The sequence below is a fragment of the Rissa tridactyla genome, chromosome 4 (assembly GCF_028500815.1).
Source record: "Rissa tridactyla isolate bRisTri1 chromosome 4, bRisTri1.patW.cur.20221130, whole genome shotgun sequence".
In the NCBI taxonomy this organism is placed as follows: Eukaryota; Metazoa; Chordata; class Aves; order Charadriiformes; family Laridae; genus Rissa; species Rissa tridactyla.
The window spans coordinates 9,896,103-9,919,018 of NC_071469.1; the positions used below are offsets into that span (position 1 = coordinate 9,896,103).

The 22,916-nt window shown below is 42.7% G+C and overlaps 1 protein-coding gene across 1 annotated transcript in view; it reads left to right on the top strand.

Annotated features, from left to right (window-relative positions):
- The first annotated feature begins 507 nt into the window (after positions 1-507).
- Positions 508-22,916, top strand: part of KIAA1549L (KIAA1549 like) — a 72,067-nt gene continuing 49,658 nt past the window's right edge. Inside the window, exons 1-10 of the mRNA XM_054200250.1 lie at positions 508-820; positions 3,644-4,258; positions 5,791-5,903; positions 7,409-7,628; positions 8,715-8,848; positions 12,000-12,162; positions 15,226-15,285; positions 16,862-17,013; positions 18,472-18,643; positions 21,998-22,161. Of these exons, the coding sequence (XP_054056225.1) occupies positions 523-820; positions 3,644-4,258; positions 5,791-5,903; positions 7,409-7,628; positions 8,715-8,848; positions 12,000-12,162; positions 15,226-15,285; positions 16,862-17,013; positions 18,472-18,643; positions 21,998-22,161 (2,091 nt within the window). The 5' untranslated portion in view covers positions 508-522. The remainder of the gene's footprint in view (positions 821-3,643; positions 4,259-5,790; positions 5,904-7,408; positions 7,629-8,714; positions 8,849-11,999; positions 12,163-15,225; positions 15,286-16,861; positions 17,014-18,471; positions 18,644-21,997; positions 22,162-22,916) is intronic.

A 22,916-nucleotide genomic window follows, 5' to 3' on the forward strand; every position in this document is an offset into this window, starting at 1 on the left:
ACCCAGCCAATGCTGACTCTATTCCCATGTCAGACTTGCATGCCAAGTCAGTGAAGCTTGGTTGTCAAAATCTATTCCCTTTCTACACTGCTTCTAAACCCATCTTCTCACAAAATATTTTTGACACAGGGTGGCTGACCTCAAGAATTGTCCCAAGCTGAAGAAGGTGTCTTTCAGTATGTTGAACCATCCCAGTTAAAAGTCCTGTTTTGAAATAGTGTGGTCTAGGAAGCTTTTCTTTTTCTTCTGTCAGATGAAAAGACTTGAGGGGTTTATAATCTGTGACACTGTACCTTTCACCGTTTTTTTTTGTGGTGGTGTTTGATTTTTTTTTTTAACTTTCTTGAATTTTTATGCCCTTTCAATAAAAAAAAGTTCGCTAATTTTACTAAACGTAAGGCGTTTTGTGTTGTGATTTGTTGCAACAAGTCAGCAACTCCTCTTCCTTTTGGGGAAGAATATACTCATTTTACTTATTATTTTACAGTTATTGGGCAACAGCATATCAACGTTGCTGCTTCTATGGGATCTTTTCCTAATTGGAGATCTATACTATCACCAACACGGCCTTCCACAGAAACTAAGACTTCCTCAGTAGCTGATATTTCTATGGGACAGACTTTGGAGAACGCAAACTTGCTTCAGATGATAAAAACAACACTGACTGGCACGCGTACCAGAACTTCGGATCAAACTCATCTGTCGCCCACCCTTTATCAAGGCAGTGGAAACAGTGCGCCCCAGGAACCCGCTGAAGTTTCAGCTGAGTCGCCTCTGAGGTCATCACCTCAAGACGCAGATGAAACAGCTGCTGTATCAGGTTTGCCTCAACTTGGTATGTTTGCCACACTGTCCACTACACCACCAGTGACACATTTGAGTACAGCTGTGCCATTTCAGCTAATGCCATTAGAAACACCCTCCATTTCAAAAGAAAGCACATCAGGATCAGACATGCTTGCTGCTGTTCCATCACCATCATTCTCCTCATTGGTAATTCAGTCACCTCATACCATTAACTTTTCTAAACCAGCTGTACTGCCCATCAAAGTGCCTTTGTCTGCAGATCCTGAAGGTTTCTTCAACACAGATTCAGCCAGCTCTCAGGTTAGTGAAAGCAGAAATAGTCCTCTAAGCACGGTCACTGTAGTGCATTCCAGTACGGTGAATCACAGAAAGAGTCCCGGGTTGTTCACGGGTACCGTGCCTTTCAGTCTCTTTGGATCGACAACAGTGCATTTCACAGAAATAGTGGGAAAAGGGTCTTCTTCAGAAAGGACCTCTTTTTTGTCTGCATACTCTGATATTCCTGTGTCAAAAACATATCAGTCTTCCCTGCCAGTAACTTCCAGAAGCCTCTCATGGTTTCCTAATGAGAGCGTGTATAATGTATCTTCTACTGGAGTAAAACAAAACAGTCAGCCGTCTAAGGCAGCGTTGACTGACAGAAACAGTGGTATCACTCCTCTGTCATCACCAGTTTTTCAGGATAAAGCAGAGGTTCCTATATCAGTCTTTCATCCTGTGGGTACTCCACATCTAATACCCCAGATGAGTCATCCTCAGTCTTCCACAGCACTGACTAATTGCACTACAGGCTCTACCAGTGCACCTTTCATGTCATCAGCTTCCGAGAGCCTGGCTGAGGTCTCCAGCTCAACAGAGAGCACGTCTTCCCTCTCATTGCCAAAATCACTCATTCCAGATGCAAAGCACGCTCGCAATGCAGTGCTGCCAGTACGAGCATTTAGAAGTGAAAAAGATTTTCTCTTTAGAAATGCAACACACTCTTCAACAAGCGCAAGGTCTCCCATGCTAACTGAGACAAATGACACCTTTACTAGGAGAGCACGCACAGACAGTCCCAGCGCAGCAGCAGCTGATGAGGATACTTTGCAAATCCCTTTGACTGTTTCCTCGGTGGTGGCTCTAAATCAGACTTTTGCAGAAGACCTGGCTGATGGAGCTTATCAGGCAAATGACATGCGATTGCCAGCTGCTTCTGCACGTGCTCTCCCAACTTCTGATGGCTTTCCCATGGCAAGAACAGCTCAACAGCCCTTCACAAGAAGGGCGACAGCAAAGACGTCCATGAACTTTAATGCTAATGGTGTTCTGCCTTATGGATCTCAGCTTTCCGAAGTTTCTCCAGATATCCAAATGAGTAAACTCCCTGAAGGAGTTTTGGCAACAGGCATGACTAGTCCTGATCTAGCTTCAGTGCTGTTGATTACTTCCGCTACAGGCCTTTCAAAACCTGGACCTACTATCACAAATACTTCTGCTACAAGCATCTTTGTGACTGCATATCTCCCACCTGGTGCTGCAGAAAGTCCAGACGTAACTGCAAATAGAGACAGAAATACGAGAGTACCCGCTGTTGTGACCCCACGTGCAGAATATTCACCTCCAAGAGCTTTAAATCATTTTACCTCTGGTCAGACTTCACGTTCAGTTGATAGAAAGCATCTCGCCTCTGTTGTGCCTCCAGCGTGGGGTATGTGGCCATCACTGGTTTCCATGACAACGGTGATGGACAGCCCCGGCTCCAGCCTTTTTGGGATTTCAAGTGCGGACTCTGAAAGCAATTTAGATCCTGTCAGCCCTCCTGAAGTCGTGACTTTGGGTTCTACGTGGACGAATACAGCATTGCTGTCTTCAGCTGGCTTTAGTATTCCTTCTGTAAAAACTTCTGCCAAAACGGCAATAAGAGAAGTTCCTCCAAGTACTTTTCCGTTGGAAACTGAGTACCATGCACCATATTCGGTAGTTTCAGGTCTGCAAAAGACAATGAATACAAAGAAGCAGCCACACTTTTCCAACCCTTCAGCAAACTACACACATGCAAACACTAGTCAAAACATCTCAAATTCACCCCTTGCCGGAGTGAAGTCGAATAGTTTTCCAGAATTTGATGTAGATACGTTTGCACTGAAAACATCTCCTGTTCAGTATTCATCCCTTGCTACCACTTTGATGGTACCTGACCCCCTGCAAAAAAAGCATGGAAGCACAGCTGAAAATGTTGCTAATTTCTTTACTGTTGGAGATTCCGATACCAGTACACACTACGAAGCACCTCTCCGCTTACACGGGCCTTCTGTCAATGGTACAGGTGCTTTCCCTAGCTCTCTAGAATCACAAACAACCCATGCTGGGAAGATTACTTTACTGACAAAGACCTTAGGCACGACACCAATGTTGGCTTTTCAGCTCACTGACAACTTGACTCTTTCAGCCAGCAATGAAAACAGTGCCACCCACAGCACACTGCCAGCCCCGTCCCCCTCTCCCGTAACCAAGCTCTCTATCTCAACTCTCTTGCATAGTTTTAGTACAGAAGAAGACATCGGGTCTGGAAATTTGCCAGAATTTGCAGATAACCGGTTAGAGTCCTCTGGTTATTTGTTTACGGCTGATAAAAATCCAGCTACGTTCAGTGTGGAGGAGTGGGACAAAGGTGCTACAAGACCTAGTCTAGTTCCCAGTAATATATCTAATAAAGCTACCAAGGGCATCCCATTGCAAACCCCTACCACCAGTGCTCTGCAGTCAGTCATCATAACTTCTGTCCATGCATCACCAACACCACTAACTTCTCCTTTTTTATCAACAACCAACTTTACCCATTCTGTCATTACAGTGTTATCTGGAGTATCTTCTGGTGCAATACCTACAGTAGGAACTTCAGAAGCAAAACCACTAACAAGAAAATCATCTCCAGCTTCACCAGTGCCAGCTTCTTCCTTCTTTTCTCTAGGCACTGAAAACACACCTTTGCCATCTGTGATGGCTTTAAGCACACCGATACTGACACTAACAAAAAATAACACTGCCACAAAATTGACCTCGGACCTAGGCTCAGTAGAAACACATACAGATTTTCCTTTTGCAACAAGAAACACAAATGCATCACCTGTGGACGTGACAGCTATGCTCGTAACCCCTAAGAGCAGCACGGTCACAGCTGCCCCACTCGCACCCACAGCACACGTACCAAGGCAGATAGAAACCACAGTAACAGACACCCAGAAGTTCCCAAGCTCAGAAATCACCAAAACGGCAACCCCGTATCCACTGACAATTACAGCAGCTTTGACATCTATTACAGCATCAGCGAAAACAACTAGGCTTCCCCCTACTCCAGTGGAAAACATCTCTGCTCCTCCTGAAACCACGGCAGCAGCCGCTTTCGCTAACATGACAGCAGCTCCTCCCCTGGATTGCCGGCTCTCCAGGAACCTTATGGTTAAAACAGGTACGTGGGGGCCACTGAATTTGCTGAAAGGACCTCGCTTGTCTATGAGGGGCAACCGGTGATGAGTGGGAAATACACTCAAATGTCAAAGAATGTGGGGCATTAATCTGGGGATGAGGCTGCTGCGCTGACAAACCAGACAGATGAAAGCAGGGTCGCTGGATGGGAATGGAATTGGCTTTATTTGTAGCTTGGATTTTACAATGAATGGGTCAAATGAAGGAGTGAGATCAGGTGCTCTGAAGTTCAGTGGGTCACTGCAGGGCTCCAGCAGAACCACCTGTGTGGAGTGACGACCCCGTATGACACGATGGTTTGGTCTCTGCTTTGCAGGAAGGAGTCCGTGTCACTGAACGACAGTGCGGTAATCTGCCTCCGTCTTTGGCCCCGTTTGCATATGAATACCTAATTCTGGTTTTATACGAACACCTAATTCTATCATTAAAGATTCATTTGAAAATGATGTTCAGTATTTAGAGTTGTACGCTTCAAAACGGCAGGATTTTGAGCTCTCTGTGTGGACAGTACCACTTCTGGCTCTTGCTGGTTTTTTTACAGACAGCTTTTCCTTAGCTGTAAGAACATCAAGGCCAGGCTGGATGGGGCTTTGAGCAGCCTGGTCTAGTGGGAGGTGTCCCTGCCCGTGGCAGGGGGGTGGAACTAGATGATCTTTAAGGTCCCTTCCAAGCCGAACCGTTCTATGATTCTAACTCTGAGCTAAAGGGGTCTGGAGAGGTCCCTTGCCCAGGCTTCATACGGACTCCTTATGGCAGCACAGTGCAGCACCAGATGCGTGTATCTTGGAGACCTCAGCAAAGAAGAATAGCTACATAAAAGGGTTTATGACCTTGTGTAGAACTGAGTGATACTGGGGGACAATAAAATAAGCAGCTTTTGGACCTAACGCGTGTTTAGTAGCTGCTAAATATCTACATCAGTAGTAAGATGAGTACCACAACTATTTCTAAAGATAGAAGTAGCTTATAACAGTGTATCATTGAAAGTACTTAAGCGCAGCTATAGAAATCTTTCTGCAAATTATAAGAGAAAAAGAAAAAGCCAGGGATAATATTAATAAATAAAGTGTACAGACACTTCCTACACGGAAAAAAAAAAATTGTAGCAGTGGAGCAGCGCGTTTCTTTGTTTATTTAACTTTGGCCATGAAGGTACGAAGCGCACGTCCTGTGCAGCACCAGCTCCGTCCCCTGGGAACGCTGCACCAGCCCATCCGCAGGGGATCCGGTGGCGTCAGACCTCCCTCGAAAAGGCAGCGTGGCAAAGACTTGGTGGTGTTGCTAAAGAAATTGCATTTGTTAGACCTCACTCTGGAAACAATAGGCTACTGCCATGGGATGAATAGGGAGCTCAGGGACACTGCTGAGCCCCTGCAGTTCTCGCTGCCATTGGAGCTGCTGCAAATCCTCGCCGCTTTGATCTCCACCCAGCTAGCGCAAGGCAAAACAATTGAAAAAAGCAAACAGTAGCATGGTAATGCCTCAAACCAACATGTGGCTTTTGTTGTTCCACAGTTCTGTTGCTGAACACAAGGAGGATGCTGATCAGCAATGCCTTCAAGGAGGGTGTGAGAAAAGGACTCAACCAAGTGCTGAGACAAGCTTTCAACCAAAATGTCAGCGCTCAGGTAAGCATGCTTGGCTTGCCTGCGTGATCTTGCCAAAACAGCTCTCCAGCCAAGAGAATCTCAGCTGGCTGCGGCTCCAGTGGTATCTCTGGATGCAGGAAGCCTTTTGGAGGGGAGCACCGGGCTTGTCCTATGGAAAGCAGGCATAGGTGGCACCCATTCTGGGCTCTAAAAGTGTAGGGACCACTCCAAGGCTTTTGCCATTTTATTTGATGCAGTAGAATGGAGAAATGCAACTTTGGTTTTGGTATGTTCTGGGAAACGACTACTGACAGCAGTTTCCTCCTTCCCCTGCGGCTCAGGAATGACTCTTGGTCAGCCAAGTGCTGCTGTGCTCAGCCTGGATCAATTGCAAGAGCAGGGCTGGTAAATGGGGTGTCACCGCTGTCAGTCCGTTCCCTGGTTTGAAAACGCGGTACCTGACAAGTGCAATTCCACTGGGACGAAAATCCCAGGCAGGGAAAAAGCACGTTGTATTGAAAATAAATGAGGGAGATGCGTTCATCAGTTTGCAGCTAAATTGCACGAACCTCTACATTGCTGGGTGTCGGAGCAGGCTTAGGCGGGTGGCTGGGGCGCTCTTCTCTGCATCGCAGGTTTCCGTGCACTGTAGGCAGGGGTTTGTGCTGAGCCCCAGCTTGTTATTAGTGATACTCACCAAGCCACTGAGAAGGAAGAAAGTAATTTTGCTCAAAATAGAGGGCATCAGGTTGACTTTTGTCCCCATGCTGTATTGCTGCATGTTCAGATGATGTCGGTTGGTTTGGGAACTGTGTATTCCTGAGTCTCAGCAGCAGCAATCAAAACTATCAGACTTATTCCCCCACATTCTTGTAAACCTGAGAGAAGCTTCCTTTTTCTAACAGAGGAAACCAGCTAAAAATTAGCGTGGAGGACCAGTTTCAGAGCTTAAACTTTTTGGAAAATTCAGAATTGAGAGGTAAAACTCAACTTGTGCTTTGGCTCACAGTGTGTTCATTCTTGTGGTTTGTCACTTCTACTCGTAGAGGTGATAGATTAACCGTCTGGGACAGAACAGGAAAAATAGTATAGAAGAGACAGTTGAGGCTGAAGAATCAAGTATTGGAAACTCTTGTCTTTTAAAAATCTGTCTCCAAACCTGCAACGACAGACACATGCGCAAACTCAGGGAACTTTGGATGTTCTCTGGATTCTCTATGTTTTTACACTCATAAGTAAAAAGTCCCAGTACCTATATGTGAAGGAAGCCCCAGTCTAAATTAGAGGTACATGAGCTGTGGTAGCAATACTGCAGAGCTTCAATTCAGAGCACATGGACTCTGCATGGCCTGGGTCTAAAGCTGTCTGAGCAGTTCTGCTAATACCACGTTTGATGTAACACTAACTGGATCCTACAGGGTTTATAGGGGATTACAGGGCAAAAACCCTGCAACGGAGACATATTCAGGGTGAGAAGTCCCATCAAATAATGGTTGAACTGCAAACAAAATTTAAAAAAATATGTTTCCCTGTGTGTTTTATAGGTTGAAATTCTGGAGCAGTCAAATAATGTAACGGTTGGTTACTACGTTACACGGGGCAGGCTGGTTTTTATGCCAGCTGCTGTAATTGAAAGGCTTCTTGCGTATGGCATCAGCAACGCCACAGCGGACATAAAGCAGCACGTCCCACATCTCCAGTCTGTGGCGGCCCTGGCCTTGCCGTGGAAGCCCCTTCCCGCGTACCACTTCCAGCTGAAAACAGGTGAGCGAGGTCCTGCCCGCCCATGCCCGGGGTTGTGTGTGTGTTGATGGGTCGGTGCATGGGGACAATGCTCCTGGTCCCCTTTGCTGTCCTGCCTCCACCCCGGCTCTCCGGTGCGGCAGCAGGACAAGCCCTGCTTTGGTTCCATGTGTTGATGTTCCTGGGGCAAGCAGGACAGCCGGTGTGTGCATCGCCCTCCTGCGTGGTGCTCTGCTGTCACCTCTGGCGGTGCTGCTGTGAAGTGAAGTGGCATCGCATTAGGGATGGCTCACGCCAATGTCCTTGACTAAGACTTGGTGTTTGATTAAAATGGACTTTAATTGATGGGTTGTGCCACAACCTGTGTGTTTCTTTTGAGGACAATCAGATGAGAAACATGACTAGATGAGAGATATAAATCTACCTACCTACCTGTCTGTCTGTCTGTCTGTCTGTCTATTGATATATTGTTCTGGCTGGACCCATTGGATTTGACCTAGTCCCTGGCAGTCTAACCCAGGGTCATTGCTATTGCTAAACCGCTCTGTACTGTAGCAAGCATCGGTGCAGAGCAGTTGCAGCAGAACAGTATAAGCTACGAGAGGGCAGAGAATAGTGTGAAAAAAAGTATTCGATTGTAAAAAGATTTCTTATGTGTGTGCTTACATGTTTATGTACACATACTTATTGCAATTACCCAGTTAAATGTATTTTTCCTAGCACAAACAGAATGAGAATCAGTATAATGATTGATTATGTCTTGTAAAAGCCAATGACCTGCAAGATTTAAGAGTATAAGTTGCATTTTAGAATGACTTCTCTTACTGCCTGGCTCTGAGTAAGTACAGTGAACTGGTCTACCATCTTATGTATCACTGCAGAAACAATCTCCATTTGTTTGTGCGGAGTATCAGCTCTAATAGTGCAATTTAATTCTTACAATTTGTCTTAATTAAGGCTAGTTTAGTGCAGTGCTTGAATTGACATAAACTGATCTTATATGGCATTGTTTTCACCTGCTTCATTTGTAAACTGATGTCAGACATTACAGGAATTATGCCACCCAGAATATTTTGTCCACGTACAAATACGTTGTTCCTTTTCCAGAGCTGCAGTTTGTGGGTCAGACAGACAACATACAGTCATGCAAATTTGTTCAGACCATGGAGCAACGGTTACAGAGAGCGTTTCAGGATGCTGAAAGAAAGGTCTTAAACACCAGCAACAACTTAACAGTTCAGGTACACCATTGCGTGCTTTGCCAGTGGCTGTTGCCAGACTCTCTGGGTTATTCTTCCCTCTGTGTGTGCTTGCATTTCAACATAATGTCTTTGATAGCCACGATGGAAGTAGGTTTATGCTTTCCTCTGAAATAAGATTGTTCTGTTTATTGCAGGAAAACTTAGAAATGCATGATTTATAGAAGACGGTTACTGTTATTTTCATGAATTTGAATTATAATGTTTGCAGTTAAATCATTTTAGTGGAATTCAAATAAAAACAAATATATAAAAATGTTATTCCAAATTTATTTTTTTTACCGAATATGTTATTCTGACATTTTAGTTGCTCTTAGTGAGGCTATTTAGGTATAAAGATAATGTCATGCGTGGCTGTTTGTAAGGTCTAAGCTGATGGAATATATTTCTTTCTTTTTCTGTGTGCATTCCAGTTCAATACTCGCAGACCCAAATTCGTTATTAAGGGCTTGATTTTTGCAGGCCTTTATATGTATAGTGAGCCATCACCCTTACGCTGTGTGCTGTACTTCAGGCATAAAGAAATAATCCTCTGGGTGATATTATGACATGTATTTGACTTAAGATAAAACTCTGTGTATGGACTTGTGCTCCTTGGAATAGTTTGCATGTAGCTTACCAGAAGGAGAAAATTGGTCGTTAGAGCTCTGCTTAGTTACTTTGGTACCGTCTCTTGTGGGCTTGTGTTCAAACTGGAGTTGCTCAGAGAGGCAGAAAAGTGCATGGCAAGAGCCGACCTACTGCAGTAGGTAAAGGCATTGTCAAGGTTTTCAATAGCTGGGTCTGTGGTGCTGAGGGGGGCTTTGCAGTGGCTAATTTGCTCGCAGCAGAAGTGGTAGATCTCACAAAGCACCTCGGCAATTTAGTAAAGAGCCCTAGAAGAAGGTAGTAGTTGTGGGTTTTGTGGGTATTGCAAATTTAGGAAGTCGTAGGATGGAGGTCTCGGAGGCAAGATATAAACTGGGAAGTAAGAGGGTCAAGGGTGTGACCTTCATGATAACTTTGTCTGAAATTACTCCAGTACCATGCAAAGGACTAAATCAGTGCAACAGAAAATAGAACAAGGGTTTTAGATTAATTACAAACTGAGGAGCAGTTCTGGAGCGAACAGGGCTGATTCAGAAAAGGCCTTACTGCATTACAAAGGTAGAAGGAAGGGCAGCAAGATGCGTAAAAGGCATGAAACAACTTCCATGCAAGGAGAAATGAAATCACCCGTGGTTCTCCAACCATGAGTGCTGTAGTGAATCAAGAGTGATCGTTTGGAGTTTTTCATAACAGAACTACTCAGGTTTAAATAAAAAGAAGAATCCTTTAATACAGTGGGTAATAAGTTCCTGAAGATCATAGAATCATAGAATCATTTAGGTTGGAAAAGACCCTTGGGATCATCGAGTCCAACCACCAACTCCACTCTACAAAGTTCTCCCTTACACCATATCCCCTAACACCACATCTAAACGAGTCAAACACATTCAGGGATGGTGACTCCACCACCTCCCTGGGCAGCCTATTCCAGTGTCTGACCACTCTTTCTGTGAAGAATTTTTTCCTAACGTCCAATGTAAACCTACCCTGCTGCAGCTTGAACCCATTCCCTCTTGTTCTATCACTAATTACCTGTGAGAAGAGACCAGCACCAACCTCTCCACAATGTCCTTTCAAGTAGTTGTAGAGAGTGATGAGGTCTCCCCTCAGCCTCCTCGTCCTCAAACTAAACAGTCCCAGCTCCTTCAATCGCTCCTCGTAAGATTTATTCTCCAGGCCCTTCACCAGCTTCGTTGCCCTCCTCTGCACTCGCTCCAGCACCTCGATATCTCTGTCATATTGAGGTGCCCAGAACTGGACACAATACTCAAGGTGTGGCCTCACCAGTGCTGAGTACAGGGGGACAATCACCTCCCTCCTTCTGCTGGTCACACTATTTCTAATACAAGCCAGGATGGCACTGGCCCTCTTGGCCACCTGGGCACACTGCTGGCTCATGTTCAGCCGCTTGTCAATTAGAACCCCCAGGTCCTTTTCTGCCAGGCAGCTCTCCAGCCACACTGCCCCAAGATGGCTGGATGTAACTGGAAAAAACTATGGAAGTTACAAAAAACAATTGGCCAAACTTACAGAACAAGAAGTCATCAACCCTTTTTAAGCCCAAGCATACGATTTATGGCGCAGATCATAGCTGTGGGCTAACCTTACACTGTGAAAAAGAGCCCTCTCTTCTTGCCCTGTGCTCATTCTCCAACCATCTGCTCCCATCCATTTGTAAGAGGACGTCGACTGGGCAGACCTCTGGCCTGACCTCGAACTCTTCTTCTGGTGCTTTTATTATACCATGTTTTATGTTTTACTTAGTGATCCAAATCATAAAAATGGGGTATTTAAATAATATTAATGAATGCTGAATGCTGTTGGCCCTACCTACAATACCAGTAGCCAAAAATCATCCCTCTTCTCCTACAGCATGAGCTTTCTGAAAAAAAATGTTTTTTCCATTCCTGCCCTGCCTTCGCCTCTCTGCTTCCTGCATAAAACTGGTGTTTGAGGATCTGATCCAGTACTCACTAAATAGAATTGGTCCTTAAACGCAGTCATCAGATTTGGGCTCAGGAAGAGCGGCACAGAGCTAAAGTGGGGAGGAGAGCCAGTAATTGCGTGATGCTAGGAACAGAAGAGACATGATATCCCTTTATTTCATACGGAAAAGGCGTAGGTCTAGATAACTGTGCTAGGAAGGCAGCAGAGAGAGCAAGACATACAGGCCTAATTCCTCTGCGTCAAATAATGAACATATTTTCTGGTAAGCATCCTTTACCTCATCCTACATTTCCTGGTAAAAAATGGGGAAAAATATTTTCAGTCCTGACTACACCTTTTCTGCCTGCTGCTGTCCTCCGGCAACTCTGCCTGTGCTGAAGCAGGAATTAAAGTACCACAAACTGGTGTACACAACCATGTTGAGCAAGCTGTATCCAATCCATTGTTCAAGTTAACTTCTTCCCAGTTTATTTGCACTAGTTTGGGGTTTAGTTTTCTGGTTGTGCGGGTTTTGTTTTTTGTTGATTGTTGGTTGTTTTTTTATTTTTTCAACTGAGCTGAAACACAAATACACATTATTTCTTTACCTCTGTTTCAGATTTTGAACACCTCCAATGTCTCCCAAGCTGTCACTCTGTTTTATGTAGTGAACAATCAAAGCACAACTCTAAATGGCACTATTTCCAGCAACCTTCTTAATCAGCTGTCAGCTGAGCTGGTGGGTTTCTATCTAACCTACCCGCCTCTCACCATTGCAGAATGTAAGTATGCGCTTCCCGGCACACAGCTCCTTAAGATTAGCCGGTGTTGGGCTGTTGCTTTGCAAGTACCATAAGCTTTATTGTCAAGCCCAGTTTTTCTGACTGCTTTTTAAACTTAAAAAAAAAAAAAGGGGGAAAAAAAAAAAAAGAGGGGGATTGTGTGGGGTTTTTCTGGGTTCATTGTTTACTTCAGCTACTAGAAACACTGGTAGATAATTAAGAAAAACACATACATGCTGTCATTAGTAAGAATTGCTTGTGCCAGGTTCCAAACAAAATAAAATTGTAGTTTTATATAAAACAAACCACAGAATTTCCCCAAGTCTCCATTTCAGGAAAACTTAGCGCAGCACATGAAGTTCATGTTCAGCGTAGCCCTTTACGGCAGTGAAGGCTCAGCGCCGGCGCTTGCTCCAGCGGCAGGGCTGGGTAGCAGGCTTTGAGTGGGTGTTTGGGTGCGGGGTGAGCTCTATCTGCGCTTTTCTGGTTAAAAAAAATCAGTGGTGTGTTTGCTGAACTTCATCCTCAGTTTAAAACGTGGTCTAAGCACTTTAGCGTCAATAACGTGCTGGCGTTTCAGTTGTTGTGAAGCGTCAGAGGTACAGAGAGCGGGGGACAGGTGTGTGTCTGGGCAGCCTGTGTGGCAGATACGCTCTCTGACTCTGCGTGCTAATTTCTCTAAAATGAATAAAGGGATGAGATGTTTGATTATGGGGTTTTCTGTTTAACCTGCTTGTTAAACTTGGTATGTGAAATTAAGGTCGCTGTAGAGCTGCGTCATCCGTTCACTGGAGGAGATGAGCGGTCACTGGGAGTGAGAGGAGACAGGGACACGCTGGGTACGTCAGTGCGTGGTGATGGACTCTGGTCAAGGAAGGGCAGGTTTCAGCTGATCTCACCGTGTATAAATCTTTCCAAGATGCTTGTTAAATTTGAAATACTGTGCTCAAATACCAGTGAAGATCTGGTTAAGCTTCTGGTGGCTATCAAACTCACTGGTAAGGCTAAACCAGTGATGGAGTAGTTTGTAATTTTTTCATTTCACAAGTATCAAAATAATAGGGCACGTAAGGACAGAGCCAAATATACCTTTATGATCGGAACACTGAACTGAGCGGATTCGTAGCTTTAGGTAAAATTATTAAGGTGCTTGTTCATTTTTCGATTCTAAGAAAAAGCAGAACCAGGCTGGTGGGAAGTGAGCACTGGGGAAAACACCAAGTTACCTTTTTTGTCAGTCCATTTTATTTGCAAACAGCCCAACAGCAGCGTAATTATCTCATGCAATTCTTCATCAGTTACTTGCACAACGAACTGTCTGGGGGATAAGTGGCCACCCTCCGGTGCAAGGCAGTCAGGAATCACAACTAACTCTGGGGATTCTGCAAATACTTGAAAAGGGAGGAGGGTATATTATTCTTTACCTATCTAAATCAGATATCTGCAAACAAATGGGTGAAACTGCCCAAAGATGAGCTCCAGCTTTCATCAGGCCTTTCCGCGGGCAAGGGGAAGTGGAGGGGGGCTGTTGACGCAGGGTGTGCTTGGGGACCTAGGAAGGGTCATGGCTGGCGGGTGAGCCCGTGTGCAGAGTGCCCCGTGTGCAGGACTTGCCTTCACAGGGCATCCAGGAGCACAAGGAGAAACCCCGAGGAAGTGCTTTTAATGATGGTTTTGCTCGGTTCCAGCTTTTAGTCTCCAAAATAGGCCTGTTGCATAGGAAGAGGGTTATGGTGCTTCTTGCAAAGGCAACAGAGGCATACGCTTGGTAGTCAGTAGCTGTAGAAGACATTTGTCACACAGTAAGAGTCTCGTGTGGTATTGCAATTCTCTGCTGATCCCCGCACATGATGAACTGACCCGATAAAGTCTGTAGCTAGTGCTCCTTTAACAACTAATAGCTTATATTTCATTTTGGAGTTCTTGGTTTTATTCCCAGTGCAGCAGGTAGACTGCAAACTCATGAACTTAATGTGCGCGTAGTATTTATGGCTTCAGACTGGTAGCGCGTCTTGTGAAAATGTTTACTTTGAAAAGTGTTTGATGCTTATTCATGTGGCAGCGCAGTTGTTTCAAATACCGCTGCTGTTTTCAGAGCGCATTATTTCCCCGTAGACTCCGGCGGCTCCTTCAGAGCCTTCGCAGTCTGTCATGGAAATGCACAGCTCAGGACACGCTGTGAAATCCCTCCTCAAAAGCAGTTACTGCCTGTAATCAGGCGCTTTACAACGTTTACTATTTCAAGCCACTTTGGGGTTTAAAAAATCAAGGTAACTCAATAGCAGCATATCAACATGCAAGGCATGGACATTTTCTGAATTAAGTTCCAAGTATTAATGCTTTCCGCGTTGCATAAATCTATTGGTAAAAATGCTGAGCTGTATAATGAATTAGCAGCATGTTGAACTTTACAGCCTAATGCACTTTGGAGATGGAAAAGCTAACAAAAGGCATCAGAAGAGCAAACATCAGTTTCTCGCAGATGTAAACACATATGGTAGTAATACCTGAAATGGTGCCGAGTGAGAGTGCCACACTCTAAGGTGTGCTCACAGATTTGTTAGTCTCATTTGTAATTCATGTGGAACTGCACTCTGTGATTGCTGGAATCCGACCCTGGTTTATTTTAGTATTATTTCAGGTTAAAATGGTGGTCTGGGCTAAGTAAGGATTGAATCACAGAGTCACCATACAATGTCATTTTGTTTCCCTCAGGGGATTATTCACAGAGAGAAAGCAGCAGAAACGTATATAACAGACACATGCGTATTACATATCATTTTTAGTAATGGGCAATCCTTGGCTTTGCCCCAGGCGATGTATCAGCCAATATTTTGGCAACAGAAGATATATGTTCTACTTTGTCAGCACCTGCACTGTTTACACTTGATGTCCTTTTTCAGACTGAAGAGAAATTGTAATCCTGAAATCTGTGCCTCTAGATCTCCTCCTGGGCCAGGGTTCAATTTTATTTATCAGTGTCTGGTTAACCAAATAGCTTTGGGACAAATGAAGTGTAGGATGTTGGAATGTTATGACATAATTTCAACTTTTATTTTAAAGCTTTGGAGTATCCAAACCTTGATGTCTCAGAGTCAACTAGAGACTACTGGGTGATAACAGGTACTTCTTAATCTCCTTCTCTCCGCCACGGATGTCAGATAGTTTTTAGTGCTCCATTATATGAACGCATTGGTGTGGTAATTTTACACAAAAATAAGCGGCTGCCCACTGAACCTTCCTGTTGCATTCAACTGGGCAAATGTATTTAAAGTTACTCTGGGGCATAACTGTGGTTCGCCCTGCCAAGCAGAGACGTGTCCTGCAGCCAACACTCACCTCAGAATTTATGCTACTTTGGTTTAAGCACTTCTGAGCGCTGCATTATCCTCTCAGAGTTTTAAAAGACAAATAGGCTTGCTTTCACACATTCCACCCCCACCCCACCCCCCCGAGACTTTGATTTAAATCTGAAATCCAAAGAGCCTTGTAGACATAACCCGGGAAGAAAAGTGATCTATTAAACCGAGGAAGTTTGTTATGATTTGCTGACTTTGGCTGGGTCCAGGAATTTTTGCATCTTTCACTTGAAGCATAAAGCACATAACCTTCTCTTGGTGGAAAAGAAGGTGCAGACAGTGCTATTGGGCTTCAAAATACTGGTTTTACCACAGTCATTTCATTGGTATCACATTCTCATTCACAATCATTTTGACTTTATAAGTGATAACGGCAAGAAAGAGACCCTTTTCCCCAGACATCTTTGAGCAGATACCAAAGCCTTTCTAATCGATGTGTCTGTACCTGGAATCGTTTAATGCTCAGGAGAGCAAGAGAAAAGGAGCCTGACATGAAACAGATTAAATTCTACATTCGGCTTCCAAAAGCCGGTGTGATTTGGTACCTGCGAGAGAGATTTTGAGATTAAAAATAAGTTTATGTGGAGATTACGATCCTCTGAAGGGAGTGGTATGGCTCCTCCCCGTTTGGACCCCATGAACCCAATATGCCACTTCTTGCCTTTGTGCCCGTGCTGTAGTGGAGTATGATTGATATTACAATGGAAACAGTGTTTTCAAAGAACTCATGGAGGTCCCAAAAGATTTTTTTAAATAATATCGAAAACCCATACATTTGTATGAATTAAATTAGCATGCAATATCACTTATTTGAACTTTATGTAAATTCAGTGTCTTTTAATTTTACATTAATTTTTATTTAGGAAATGTTTATTCCGTTTTCAGTGCTCTCAAGCATATAGTGTTTTGTTTCAAACCAAGTTGTACAAAATTCTAACGATTTCAGAACCGCTGGACAAAAAACCCTGTCGTTTAGTTAACAGGAGCAACTGGCGACAAGCATAAAACCAGGTAGCTCTCAAACAGGTTTTCACTTACTTTTTACCCTGAAGATCATAGATTAGGTGCTTCCCGGAGCCATTTTGGTAAACGGAAGGCCAAAGAAAGTTTTTGAAGGATTTTATTCTCTGAAACATCGATTATTTGAGAAGAAAAGTGCAAGGGCTGAAATGGAAGCACATTATATCCCCATTGGGAATTACTGAGGGGGTGTAACTGTCCAGTTATTTTTCTTCTAAGCTAGTTAGCACATCCCTGTCCCAAACTGCCCTGCAGACCACCCGTTACTTTATCTGCCCCTCTAAAATATGCTGATACGTGATTTTTCTCCATTCCCGCAGTTATTCAAGGGGTTGATATTGCATTACTGGGACTGAACAATCAGAGCTTCGCAAGATTAATGGAGCAGCGTTTGGCCCCGCTGTTTATGATGTCCCATCAGCAAGGAAGACGATTCAAACGTGCCACTACTGTGGGCAGCTACACTGTGCAGGTGGTCAACGCGGTATCGGTTGCGCCTGGATATGTGTTGGAAAAAAAGAGCTTTGTTTGCATGTGTCCTGTCTCAATTTGTGTGAAAAAACCCACCCTGCTTAACTAGGCTGAGATTTCCCGTCTTTTTTCATGAACACCAAAGCAGAGAGTGCAAAACGCATGGCGTTACTAATGGGGTTCTTTTTCTGTAGTCAGCCATGTTTGCATGCCTCTCATCTCAAAATCGTCGTTAGTTAATCAGTGTCAATAAATGTTTTCTCTCTGGTTGCTACGAGGATTGGTACAAAGTACCTACTTTAGCATGAAGTCTTGTATTTAGCATAATGAAGAGTTCAAGACTTTTGTTCTTAAATTAACAAAAGTTTCCTAAGTCTTCCTTTCCTCGGTAACTCAATAAAGCTAGAACAACTTCTTTCTTTTTGTTGAAAAACATTAAAAAATATATATGAAGCAGTCTTTATACAGGGTAAGTCATCAAATCATGTGGCCGCAGATCACATTATGAAGTACAGATTTCAGTCCTGAGTAATTTATTAATCATCTTTCTCTTATTCAGCAACAAATCCCATTCATTTTTTTTGAAATGATCATATTTTGATTTCTCACTAATTTAGCCAAATTATGCTAGTTGTGGGAGATTCAAAGAGGATCTATCTTCAAAAATTGCATGACAAATTATTGCTTTTTTTTTAATTACATGATGATTTTCAAGAATTACTTTTTGTGAGATATAAAACCAAATTACTACTTTGCCCACAATTCTGTGTGTTTTCCCATTGAAAGAATTTAAAAGAAGGAACACGCTTTTGCTTGCCAAGAGTGTGAACCTTTTTAAAATTTTCCATGAACACGTGACATATTTTAGTCAATAGCATGACGGAGAAGAGTCTCAAAACTCCTTTTTCCTCTCATCATTAGAGGCGTTTGACACTTCTACTTGCAGGAAAGATAGAGGTATAGTGTAAAAATTCTGCCGGTGTTCTGCAGAATAAAATGGAAAAAGCATGGTTCTCTTTTTTGTCAGCCTGGGATCAAAAATGATGAGTACAGAAGTAAAATGTGAGGGAAATTTTCAACTGCAGTATGTCAGTAAAGTATAATTTTTAAAATTAGCATAGATTTTAAGAATTCCCTCATTACAGAGGACTGTAGTGTTCAAATATTTGATCCTTTCCTCCTTTTTCTACATGATTTCCTTAGTGTGGGGTTTTGCCTTGGGATTATGTTTAAAAAATTTGAAGGCGGCAGTCAGTCCTCACTAATCTTAATAGCCTCGGCTGTGAAGGGGAGAAGCCCTGATCCTGTGAGAATATTTGCACGGAGCTTATGCTTATATGGGGTCTTGAAGGAGTTCCCTCTGTGCATTGCCTTTGAGTAGCTCCTGGCAGGTTTTGCAATGGTATAATACAAACGCAGTTTATTTCTTTCTCTCGTTTTCTTTTTTTTTCCCCGAAAGATGGTAAAAATCCAACGTATTCCAGGACCCAAGGAGCCGGCTGAACTGACGTACTATACTTTATACAACGGGAAACCTTTGCTGGGCACTGCAGCTGCCAAAATTTTGAGTACCGTTGACTCCCAGCGGATGGCCTTGACACTGGGTTATGTTATTCAAGTTCAAGCTGATCGTAAGAGTTCTTTTAAAAATTCTCTGCTTTAGTCCATTTTTTTCTTCTTTTTTTTTTTTTAATCTTCTTTCTCTCTTGGTGAAAACACCAGTGTAGGTGTGGGGAGAGAGAAATTTCAGCTGCACCCTTCTGAGTAGCTGCTTAAGTCAGGTGGCTCTTTTTCATATGTAAGGCAGGCGCATCTTTTGTGGTAGTAAATCAAAGCTATATACCGACTGTTAATTAGCCAATCACTGTAAACTCTCCTGTACAACTAATTTTACACATATACAGTTACATGAGCTTTATGGAACTGTAAAGTCAGAATTCATTTTGATGCTAACAAAACCATGACGCCATAGGCTAATGACTGCTGGGGCTAAATTGCTGTTGAAGTAATTTGACGTAAAGTAAAATGAAATTGTATGTGGGGGCTATCAAGATGTCCCTTATTTTTTACTTGTTCAGAGTAATGTAGATTATTTCTACCTGAAAGTGATATTTTTTTTTAAATATTTTTTTTCATCAAGAACTCTGTAAAGTTCGCCACACGATTGCTAAAGATGTTGTTTAGACACAAATTAGAAAAGTGAAATTGAGCAGAGCTTCTTGTGTATATGTGTGACTTTCAGATTCAAGATACCTTAGCATCACTCAGAATAACGTGGCCAAAAAAGTAAACCCTTCTTGAAAAACAAAGTGTTTTCAAATTTCTCTTTTACGACTTGCATCAATTACTGAGTGATTGTGGGCACACGTCTTTTCTTAAAAAAAAAATTTGTCTTGGTATTCCTGTACTGTTGACCCACAGTCATAAACCTGTGGTGGAGCTTGGAGTGTTTTTTGTGCAATAACAGCTTAATGAATCAATCATGCCTTTAGCTAACTGAATCTCCTCACTTTGCCAAGGTATTTATCCAGATGGAATTAAAATTATACAGTGGACTTCTCTACTGGATCTCCTTACTGGCTAAACAGCATATAAAATGGGACGTTATTTCTGCCGACGTTATTTCTGCCTGAAGGAGCCGGGATATTGAAATAATTACATGTAATGGTGATAGGAAAAGAAGGAACCACTGCAATAAATAATTGATGTATCATCCATAAACATACGATTGAGTTAAAAGACTAAAGTATGATATAATTTCCAGAGACTGCACTATATACCGTACCTGATCCTTGATTTGGTCATGGTCCCTTACTGAGTTTAATTGGACTGGAACCGGGGATCTCCATTCCTGCTTCCATACAGTCTAGCATTTAAATTCTGAATGACTTTTTTTTTTTCCATGAGAGTATTTCTATAATGTAATTTTTACTAAAGCAGCTATAAATAATACATAGCAATTTCCTAGCTCTTTGTGCAGTTTTGTGATTTGTATGGGTATTTCGGTAATTATATGACATCCACTGCTTATGATTTAACTTCGTACTTCCATGATCTGGTAAGGCAGCCTAGTTCATCTGTAGATTTTCATACAAGTTAAATATGCACAGAATATCGCAGGAAGAGAATATACAGAAATTGAAATTATGACCCCGGGTAACTGAGATTCTGTAGCAAAAGCATTTGAAATGTAGGAGGGAGTTCTATCTTTATACCTTATTATCGAAAAAAATCCATTTCTTTCATTTTGGACGTGGTATTTGTAGTCTGTCTTTGTATTCCCAAAGAAAATACTTTGTGTGCACTTCATTTTTACTCATTTCTGTTATAGCAGAATGAAAAGTTCTGTACCAAAATGCAGTAAGAAAAGACGTCTACCCTCAGGAGCTCACAGTCTGCTTAGACAAGACAGACGAATAATAACAAAAAATAAGGATGTTCCTGTTTTATAAGTGAAGGACTGAGTTATAGCAAAATGAAAGGCTTGCTTCAAAATCCACTGCAGTCTTATTGAGTTGAACAAACCGTGGATTGACTTACTCAAGGTCACATTGGAAGCTGATAACTGAATTGAAGTTTTAAACCCTAATTCCTAAATGTTTGTCCTATTAGCCATAAGGTCATCATTTCCTCTTTGTTCCCTAGAAAGAATAATTATAACTTTTCAAAAATTGTTTGCTGCTTCCACAACAGCAGTCTTTAATTAAAATTACCGTTATCTGATAAAATTCAGATTCACTTTCCCACAGCACTTTCACTCCCACACTACATGTTCAAAGTCAGTAATTTAGAATTATGCAAGTCCATTGAAAAGTGGACCTCGAAAGGCAGCTCAGTCTTAGGCTTCAACCTGGCTTTTTGGACAGTCTTTAAGCACGTGGTTCCTGTTACAGTACCTAATGGCGCAGTTCCTACATCACCCAGCCAACTACATTGGCTTTGCAAAAAGTGGTAGATGTACAAAGAAGACAGGCTCGAGTTTCAGGCAGACTTTCAGCTGGCTTTCATAACGGCTGCTGAACAAGATGGTTTGCATTTGAAGTCTGATCCTGAAAGATGCTGAGTGCCTCTGACAGCTAATAAGCTCAATGACATTTGAGAGCAACGGTCCCCTAGGAAATGGGAAAGGCTGTGTTAACGCTGCTATTCTCGCAATTGCCTGTCCACGCCAGCAACCAGTGGCACAGGAAAATAAATAGAGATAGCATGGTGAAGTCCACCAGATGTTTCACTAAACCGAAATTCAGCATCATAAGGAGATTATCTGGTGTTTTTCCAGAAAGAAATGAAATAAGAGAACCAGGGATGTACACACATAAGAGATCCTCCTGTGACACAAGTTGAAGGCTCATACTAAGAGACTTTATTCTGATAAAGTGGAATTAAAAGGTTTTAGCACAACTGCATTTCTGAAATGTACCCTTTTCCTGGTGCCATTATTAATATATCTGCAAGCAGCTCTTTCCAACCTCATTATTTTCCCTCCTTCAGAGATCATGGATTGATTTTGACCTTAACTATGATAAAGTATTTCTAGAGCGCAAGAGAAGCATCTTCTTATTACCCTATTGATATTAATAATAACTATCGGTGTGCTCAGCTTCATTGTTTTTGAAAAAAACTCTCCCAGTTTACTCTTGCTGAGCCTCACTTTTTTTTTTTTTTGTTTATTCTGTAAATGAACCATTGGAATAATACCTAACATGGCACCTAATTTGACTTGGGAATTGATGTCTGCTTTTGCAGCTGGCTATAACTAAGGAAGAGAAGAGAGCCCAGGGATTTGTGCATTGAACAGTGTTGCTGATTCTTTTTCATTTTCTTTTTTTTTTTTTTAACTTAACGAACACAAAGGTATAGCTAGATTACTGACAAACCTTTTATACTAGTTATTAAATGGAGAGAGTTGCAGACTGTGTTGGAAGCAATTAAATCTTGCGTTTGCCCAGTAAAACTTACCAATGTCGGTTTGCGATTTCCTGTAGCTGTGGTGAAGAACCCCCCGAACAACCTGTGGATCATTGCAGCGGTGCTGGCTCCCATCGCTGTGGTTACGGTGATCATCATCATCATCACAGCGGTTCTGTGCAGAAAGAACAAGAACGACTTCAAACCAGACACCATGATGAACCTGCCTCAGAGAGCTAAAGTGAGTGACCGATCTCCACATCCAAGACGTCTGTTTGCTGAGTTGTTAACGGTGTTTCTCTGCTAGATGTAGCTGAAGGACGTTTGGAATTGTAACGGTCATTATTCATAAGTTGGATCTTTGCATTTCTCAGTCCTTGATACTGCCGGTCTCAGCAATTACCCTTCTGTTTTACTCCGGACTCATCAACTTCCTTCGCAGCTCATCCCTTGCCCCATAGGTAGCAGTGACAGAATAACCATTGCGCACTGATGTAAGACACTCAGCCATTAGGGACGAGCAGGTTTCACTCAGGGCAGTTGCTTCTTTCATGAAGTTGAGGAAATGGGCCATCACCCCAAGGCCTTGTTAGCAGCGTCTCCCGTAGGAGCTCGTTCTCAAACCCATGGCCTGGGCTGCTCCTGCCTCCTGTGAGTGGCAATGGCTGAAGCTCTGGGCTCCGGCAGCAGTTCAGACCCGGTCCTGAGCAGAAGTTCTCCATCCAACTGCTAATGTAGAAAAGGCAGTCAATGAATTTTTTTTTTTTTTTTTTTTTTTTTTTTTGAGAAAATTTCTCCCGCTGCTATTTTTCTTCTAGATCTCTTGAACTTTCTAATTTATTTGTGGATGTTGTTGAGTGGGTTCAAACAATAATACTTTCCTTAAATTTACTAACCCGCATCAATTACAAGATGGGTTTTTTTTCAGAATCAAATGTCTTTCCAGTTTGATTTTCTGTCTCCAAGAGAAACATGTCACAGAATACTGATTTGTAT